This window comes from Metopolophium dirhodum, chromosome 1, assembly GCF_019925205.1.
Source record: "Metopolophium dirhodum isolate CAU chromosome 1, ASM1992520v1, whole genome shotgun sequence".
In the NCBI taxonomy this organism is placed as follows: domain Eukaryota; kingdom Metazoa; phylum Arthropoda; class Insecta; order Hemiptera; family Aphididae; genus Metopolophium; species Metopolophium dirhodum.
The window spans coordinates 142,800,912-142,809,942 of NC_083560.1; the positions used below are offsets into that span (position 1 = coordinate 142,800,912).

At 33.6% G+C, this 9,031-nt stretch overlaps 1 protein-coding gene across 1 annotated transcript; it reads left to right on the forward strand.

The window, feature by feature from the left end:
* Window positions 1-6,261: 6,261 nt before the first annotated feature.
* LOC132932982 (uncharacterized) lies at window positions 6,262-8,787 on the forward strand. The gene is made up of 9 exons (XM_060999322.1): window positions 6,262-6,457; window positions 7,182-7,463; window positions 7,569-7,631; window positions 7,691-7,753; window positions 7,822-7,947; window positions 8,010-8,132; window positions 8,200-8,322; window positions 8,391-8,513; window positions 8,581-8,787. The coding sequence occupies exons 1-9, from the start codon at window positions 6,262-6,264 to the stop codon at window positions 8,697-8,699; spliced, it is 1,218 nt and encodes a 405-aa protein (XP_060855305.1). The 3' UTR covers window positions 8,700-8,787.
* Window positions 8,788-9,031: the final 244 nt, after the last annotated feature.

The window sequence follows — 9,031 nt, forward strand, 5'->3', positions numbered from 1 at the left end:
AATAATTTCAGCGGTCGAACATTCATTGACGACACATGCAGTCATGAGTTCACACAATGAGTGGGATGGTTCTAATGATGCAACTGCTAGTGAGAAAACTACCGAACAGAGTAAGTAACTTTGATTTTCTATATAATAATTAAAATATTAAAGTCAATTTTTAATTTGTTTTAGTAACTGTTGTTGATAAGTCACCATCATCGTCTAATACCAGTCCCCCCCGTGGAGAAAGCAATGAGGTTTTTGATGACCAACGTAAGGAGTTTATAATTTCTCTGTGCAATATGATTAATTTTATTAAGTTAAATTTTGAAATAATTTCAGCGGTCGAACATTCATTGACGACACATGCAGTCATGAGTTCACACAATGAGTGGGATGGTTCTAATGATGCAACTGCTAGTGAGAAAACTACCGAACAGAGTAAGTAACTTTGATTTTCTATATAATAGTTAAAATATTAAAGTCAATTTTTAATTTGTTTAGTCACTACAAACCGTAAAGCAACCAACAGTGCATCTACTTCTGGGCAAAGGAAAAAAAAAATAAAATTGGGTATAACCAATGCTCGTACTACACAACCATCAAAACCAGAATCAATACTTCGTCAGCAAGAAAGTGAAGATGAGTGGCCCACAGATAGCAGCATCGGTGATGAATCAAGTGACGAGTTTGATGAAGATCCCAACAATGATGCAGTAGATGGTAACGACAATAATAATGATGATGATGATGATGATGATGATGATGATGATGAAGATGACAAAATTAACCCAAATGGAATTCAAATGTATGCTTGTAATCAATGTCCCAAAACTTTCAAATACAAAAGCTGGTTCAACAGACATATGGCGTTTCACAAAAAAACTATTTTTTTATGCAGCTATTGTCCAAAGACTTTTAAAAAAAAATTTTTACTACAACACCACACCCAAAATCATAGTGGACCAAAAAAATTTAAATGCATTGAATGTGTTGCAAGTTACAATGACAAATCAAATTTGTTGAAACACATTAATTTAAAACACAACCCAGAGCCTCCAGAATATAAGTGCGATAGATGTGGACAAGCATTTGGTTGTTCAAGAAACCTAAGGTATCACATGAATATGCATAACGGCATTACACCATATAAGTGTAGATTATGTGAATTGGCTTTTAGTAGCCCTCCATACTTATCAAAACACTTCAAAAAAATTCACCCATCTTTAAAAAACACAAAATGACAATCGCTGATTGTACTACTTCAATTATATGTATTATATTAATGTAATATTTTATCTTGTAATTCCGTATAAAAAAATATTTACATATTATATTAATTTGTATAATTTTAACTATGTTTGATCTCTATTAACAAGACAATAAAAATTTGCACATTAAAATTTATAATTTGTGCATCTTCAGATATAATATTTGGTATTTGCTTCCTGTAAATAATAGATTTTTAAAATATGAAAAAAATGTATCTATCAATGTGTAATAAACTTACTTATTTTCAAATGAAATTGAATATAACAATCGCTTGCTTTCTATAGCATCTAGACATTGTTTTTTAAAATTATTAATTTTTTTTTTGTTAGCTTTCTTTAAATGTTTGTTGTTATACAACATTTTCGAAATAATAATTTCTTTTTTAGTAATATAATCATTAAAAAAATTATTTTGCTTTATAATATTAAAAATTTCATCTTGAATTTTGCAATTTACAGGTAATAATATTTTAGTCTCAGTACATAATACATCTTGCATGTATGACAAACTTTTATTCATATATTTTGATCAATCAAATCAGACAAATCAATCAGTTCCACATCAACATATTGATGCCCGCCCTCAAACAAATCTGTTATGCTCGGCATATATATTGTATTATTTTCTAAAGATATTATAATAATTTATTAATTATTTAGTTTTTATTCCAATTTGTAAAAGAAATAAACTTACTTCATTATGATAAACCTTTTCTGCCTGGTTTTTTACATTAATAATTTTAATATTTTTAATTTTATATACTGGCGGATCGCCAAGGTCGCCATAATTAAATTCCACGGGAACTAAACCAACTAAAATATAATATAAATATATTAATTAAATATTATGTATATAAAAGGAAAATTAAAAACATTTACAGGAGACCTACATAAGATCTGCAAAAGACATTAAACTTGTAGTGTGCCGGGTGAGTCTATAGTGTGCCGGATGAGTCTAAATAATGTGCCGGGTGAGTCTATATATTTTAACCGGATGAGTCTATATATTTAACCGTATGAGTCTATAGTGTGCCGGGTGAGTCTATTTATTTTAGCCGGATGAGTCTATATAATGTGCCGGATGAGTCTATAGTGTGCCGGGTGAGTCTATATATTTAACCGTATGAGTCTATAGTGTGCCGGGTGAGTCTAAATAATGTGCCGGGTGAGTCTATATATTTTAACCGTATGAGTCTATATTTTTAACCGTATGAGTCTATAGTGTGCCGGGTGAGTCTAAATAATGTGCCGGGTGAGTCTATATATTCCTGTGGAAATCACGCCCTCGTCATTTACTTATTAAAAAGTTATCCCTGATAACGTATTCACAAGGTAGCACACTACCTACCCTTTCCAGGGACGTATTTTTTATAGCTTCTAAGGTTGATTTTTAATAATTTGCAGGGTAATTGCAAACAACCAAACAACTGCAGGGTGATTGGACTTTTTTGAAAAATTTAGCTCATTGTGCATTGTTCATTGGTCGATATCTCGGTTAGGTTGCTAATTGCTAGTACGCGTGTACAATCTCCGGCAATATCCAGCCATCCATTCCTGGACTCCAGGGTTTTTGATATTTTTACACGAAACTAGCAGGGATGATAGCCAGGAATATTTGCAAACTATCAGTGAAGGTTTTGAGTCGATCGCAAGAATATTCATTATTTAAAAATGAAAAGTAAACCGTTGACATTCAAAACTTTAAAACGAAATTTGGATTGTTAGTTGGTTACCAAGGCTGTAAATTCATTTTATTAAACATAAACAATCATATACGAACATTTTAAAAAAAAGTGTTACAAAAATTCACATCAACACAATTTTAAATGCATTTTAGGAAACTAACTGCAACCGTTTTAAAAGAGTTTGTTGCATACACACTTGACAGGAATATCAATGAAATCATGGCTGAAGATATATTGTGGTACACTCATAGGATACAAAAAGAACATGAACGTGGAGGTTTGAAAGACACAGTGATATGTATATTTCAAATATTATTTAGAAACAAACCTAAATCTGAAAAAGTACTAGACTTGGTTGGTGGTTGGATAAGACGTGGAGCCCCATTGATTAATGTATTGTATGATGGTAGTGCATGCCAAAATAAGAAACATCAGTTTACCGAAGAAGATTTTGATAAATATAATATAAAGTGTGCTGATTGGAAAACAAGAAGTCATGGTTCACTGTTTCAGCCCCAAGTCACAACGATTGAAGAAATGCATAATATATTAAAAGAATATAACGACCCCATTTATCCTGTGACAAGTGCAATTCCAAGAATAAGGAAACCGATTATCCCTTGCATGTTACCACCCGCTACACGTAAAAAAAGAGTTTGCCAAATTGACTATGCAGGATGTACGCCTTGCCGGATTGACCCTAGAGAAGGTACGCTACTATGCAGAATTATAGTACACAAAATGTTGGGCCCACAGATGATGAGCAATGTGAAACAGTATGTCAAAAACGAAGGGAACCAGAGCATGATAACTGTTCGACTGATTTGAATCCAAGACGTCAGTCCAAATTTTGCGAAAATGACGCTGGAGGACTCACAAATTATGAGCAATGTCAAGATAACAACAAACAATTATTTGTTGTCGGAGAAGGGGTTAATGCGAAAACTGGTGGTGAACCATATCTAGCTGGTGTAATTACAAAAATTGAAGGCGAAGATATATACGTGAAATTCCCTTATGGTAGATACCACAACTATGAATACAAATACGACAAAAGTCAAATACTACCTTTTACCTCACAATTCGTCAACGGAAAATTGAATATCATTAAAAAAGGCACAAAACCAATGGCAACTCAGCGAAAAACTATTCTGGAATATGAAACAAGACTCCTCCGATATTTAAATCAATAAACACGAATATTATAATAGACTAACAAATTGTACTATAATAAATGAACACAATAATAATTGTACACGCGTACTCGCAATTGCCAAAGTCAATTTGCATGATATTGAACCGATTGGTCCTAGACTTGTAAATCAGATTGTAATTGCTCAAAGAATCATAATTGAATCTCGCATAAAAGTCCGTATGACTAGTATTTATCGAGTTATCGTATTGTAAAAGAGTTGAATAACGATACGTAGATAATTCCATGATACAGACCGCGGTGTGTATACAACCTCGATGTTTTGAATTTCAACGGTTTACTTTTCATTTTTAATTAATGAATATTCATGCGATCGACTTGAAACCTTCACTGTTTCATTGCAAATGTACCTGGCTACCATCCCTGCTAGTTTCATGTAAAAATACTAAAAACCCCGTATGCACCGAGCTGACGGCTGGAGTCTGGCCGATGGCCCCCGAAATCACCCGGACGTCATGCAAATTTTAACTCTAATTGATTAATTAAAAATCGAATATAAGTACGACCGACTCGAATCGTACACCATTAGATTACCCAAGTACCCAGCTACCATCCCTGCTAGTTTCGTGCAAAAATATCAAAAACCCCGTATGCACTGAGCTGATGGCGGTAACCAAATTAACAAAGTTAACCAAGACTTTGCAAGTTTAAGTGCGATCACTTGAGTAATGGTCTTTATGCAAAGGACCGAAAATACTCCCCGGTCGCCGTTCCATAGGATTTGTCGACAAAACCGATAGGTCATTGGAGGCTAAATTGTAGACGTCTCGCGAATTTACGTAATATTTACGACCCCCCGCACACATAACTTTCCCGCCCGAAAACTTCCAAGACATTCATTTCCGCGAAAATTCAAAAGCCAAATCGTAATCAGCGGCGCGTGCTCTACAGAACTACGTTATAACATTGTTAAGTATCGCAATATAACGTACTGTAACATTCCCAATCAATTTGCAAAAGTGCCGGGCAAGCTGAATCGTAATTTGAATCGTTTAGTATCGAAACGTACTGTAACAATGTAATTCTGTAGAGCTCATGCCGCTGATTACGATTCAGCTTTCCCGGCACTTTTGCAAATTGTTTGGGAATGTTACAGTACGTTATATTGCGATATTTAACAATGTTATACCGTAGTTCTGTAGAGCACGCGCCGCTGATTACGATTCAGCTTTTGAATTTTCGCGGAAATGAATGTCTTGGAAGTTTTCGGGCGGGCAAGGTATGTGTGCGGGGGGTAGTTGTGCAAGTGGTTGACGATCGCCTGGCAATCACCCGGACGTCATGCAAATTTTAACAATAATTGATTAATTAAAAATCGAATATAAGTACGACCGACTCGAATCGTACACCATTAGATTACCCAAGTACCCAGCTACCATCCCTGCTAGTTTCGTGTGATTACGATTCAGCTTTTGAATTTTCGCGGAAATGAATGTCTTGGAAGTTTGCGGGCGGGCAAGGTATGTGTGCGGGGGGTAGTTGTGCAAGTGGTTAGTGATCATAAATAATATTTTTCTTGGTTTTCCCGCAATGACGTCTTATCTGTGTGGCTGCCGCTCCCCGTTCCCCTCTTGCGATCTACCACATTCATCGATTACGTACTAGCGCGTTCCTACTCCATACAATTTGAATCATTTTAGTTTTTGAACTGTCACAGAGAGCAACCGTAGCTGCGTATAATATTATACATTTACCACAATACTTCGTTAAAAGGTTTGTATTACATTCTACTAATCTAAACGGACTATACGATGTAGGTAAACGTATTTTAAAATGACGTTCGTATAGTTTCGAAATTAAAATACGGATAAACGTTAATGATTATTGTAATAATAATAATAAACAACATGCAAGTTTATCCTTATTTTAATTTCGAAACTATAGGAACATCATTTTAAAATACGTCTACTTACGTACTACCCAAGTTCAAATCTTATGTATCAAAATACTTAGAATAATTTTGGAACAAATGCAGTGTGATTCCCACGCTTTTTTTTCGATTTTTTTCCCCCCATAATGTGTGTTTTATACCAAATTTTCATGGTTTGGAATATAAAATAAAACTTTATTAAATTAATAATTTTTTATTGTAGACTTATTGACCTGAATAATGGCGATAAGCCGGTCATCAAAGAGTTGGAACGCGTTCATGTTAGCAGCCGCAGATGATGACCAAACAATTAACACTTTAGGTCCAGTATTAGGTGTAACTCCACATTTTACCGGCATGACTGTGATTGAACCATCTACAAAGGCAGATTTTCACATATGGGAAACCCAGGCAAAATATTATAAGTATGCTTTAAGTGAAAAATCAACCTTTAAATTTGTTGTAAGCCGCCGGTTATACAATCAGAAGTATCATCAGTTATCAGTTGTAGCAAAAAAAAATATAAAAAAAGGTTTGTTGTTTTATTTCCTAAATTTTTTATCTTGAAATAATCAGATTTTATGAATTTCTTTTTTCACTTTATTAAATTTATTTTTCTATTGATAATGATTAATACTTTTAATATGAAGAAAAAAAATTACTGAAATATATTACATTTTATGTTTATAATTCATAGACTACCATAGAATTAAGATGAGATTTATTTTTAAAAAAACTAGTTTATTTTAAACATTATTCGTAATGCCAGTCTTGTAATAAATATTAAATTTTCCTCTTTTAAGTAATTAAATGATAAAGTATTATTCTAATTTATAATATATTGTAAACAAATGATAACTAAATTGTTGTACCTTATAATCCATAAATTAACAACCTATACATTTTTTTAATTATTACTGTTTACTGTTTTGTATTGTTTATTTAAATCATTTGTATCATTGTAACATGACTTCCAGCAAATGACTTGGATTGTTGGATTTAAATTATAAATATTATACTAGATATTATATTTATGATAACATTTTAAATTTTTTGATAACAACAAAATGATAATATAGGTGGTGGTCTAATCGACTGCGTATAGACAGACCCCATGATAAATTGATTTTTACCTACAACCATGTAATTTTTGATAACAGGTACACTCATTAGTGGGTTGGTTGGAGCAACGTACCGAATAGAACCTGAATACATCATTGAAGGTGAAAATGATTATTCACTCATTTACAGTAGTAGAGTCAACAGTGATATGCTATTTCTTGGACCAGCGGCATTTTGCAATCACTCATGTAATCCAAACTGTACCTTGAAATGTATTGTTAAAAAAGAAACTGGTGTATTAGCAGTAAAAAACATTAAAGCTAATGAAGAAATCACGGTATTCTACGGACAAAATTATTTCGAAAACAATAATGAGCTGTGTAATTGTGTGGCCTGTACTGGCATTAAATGTCAGTATTCTATATTTGTATAATGCATTAGGCACATAAATTATTCTAATACCTACTTTTTTTTTTTAATTTCAGTTGCATCAAGCACTCACGCGTCTGATACCGATATAACGTATGCAACACCAGAAAGTGAAATTGGTAATTTATTTGTTAAAATGACCAATGTGCAGTAAATATTAACTTTTTTTTGGTTTTAGACAATACGTTTTTCGGGCAACCGTCAGAGAACTGTAATCACAATATGGTTGTCAATGCTCAGAGTGAGTAATGCATGTTTAATACATGGAATAATTATATTAAATTAAGTTGATTTTTTTATTTGTCATAGAAGCACCAGATAGTATGTTGTGCGATACAGGCTTAGACGAGCAATCGCCCCGCCAACAGATCATAACCTACAGGACCAACCGTCAGAGAACTGTAATCACAATATGGTTGTCAATGCTCAGAGTGAGTAATGCATGTTTAATACATGGAATAATTATATTAAATTAAGTTGTTTTTTATTTGTCATAGAAGCACCAGATAGTATGTTGTGCGATACAGGCTTAGACGAGCAATCACCGCTGCCACCAGATCATAAACTACAGGACCAACCGTCAGAGAACTGTTATCACAATGATGTTGTCAATGCTCAGAGTGAGTAATGCGTGTTTTATACATGGAATAATTATATTAAATTAAGTTGTTTTTTTATTTGTCATAGAAGCACCAGATAGTATGTTGTGCGATACAAGCTTAGACGAGCAATCACCGCTGCCAACAGATCATAACCTACAGGACCAAACGTCAGAGAACTGTAATCACAATATGGTTGTCAATGCTCAGAGTGAGTAATGCATGTTTAATACATGGAATAATTATATTAAATTAAGTTGATTTTTTTATTTGTCATAGTAGCACCAGATAGTATGTTGTGCGATACAGGCTTAGACGAGCAATCGCCGCCGCCAACAGATCATAACCTACAGGACCAACCGTCAGAGAACTGTAATCATAATAAGGTTGTCAATGCTCAGGGTGAGTAATGCATGTTTTATGCATGGAATAATTATATTAAATTAAGTTGTATTTTTATTATTTTCAGAACCTGACAGTACTATGGATGTTTTGTCCAGGAAAAAAAAAAAAAATTGTCTGCACTGTAGTTCGTTCCACAGAAGAACCATTGAAATTAGTATTCAACAGAAAAGAGGCCGAAAGTGATTCAGATTCGTCTGAAATCATTGGAGATGAATCAAGCGATGAATTCGATAATGACTGTAAGAAAGATGATGACGATGAAGATGATGACGATGAAGATGGTGATGATGATGAAAAAAAAACAAAAAAAAAGTATCCATGCACCAAGTGTGGACTAACCTACTTTGCGACTTACTCATCGACTTATTCACAGAATATAAGACTACCTCCTCTTTCCAAGGACGTATTTTTTATAGCTGTAGGGTGGATGGTTATTTTTTAATAATTTTGCAAAGCTATAGTTTAGCAAACGGTTGCCGCATGATGCCATAAATCCAGACTCGCTGCGGTAATCG

Bases quoted from the DNA above. Each gene is read 5' to 3' on its own strand.
- LOC132932982 (XM_060999322.1), top strand. From the start codon at position 6,262: ATGGCGATAAGCCGGTCATCAAAGAGTTGGAACGCGTTCATGTTAGCA. The intron at 6,458-7,181 runs GTGAAAAATCAA...TTTTGATAACAG, and splicing joins ATATTATAAGTATGCTTTAA to GTACACTCATTAGTGGGTTG. The intron at 7,948-8,009 runs GTAATGCATGTT...TATTTGTCATAG, and splicing joins GTTGTCAATGCTCAGAGTGA to AAGCACCAGATAGTATGTTG.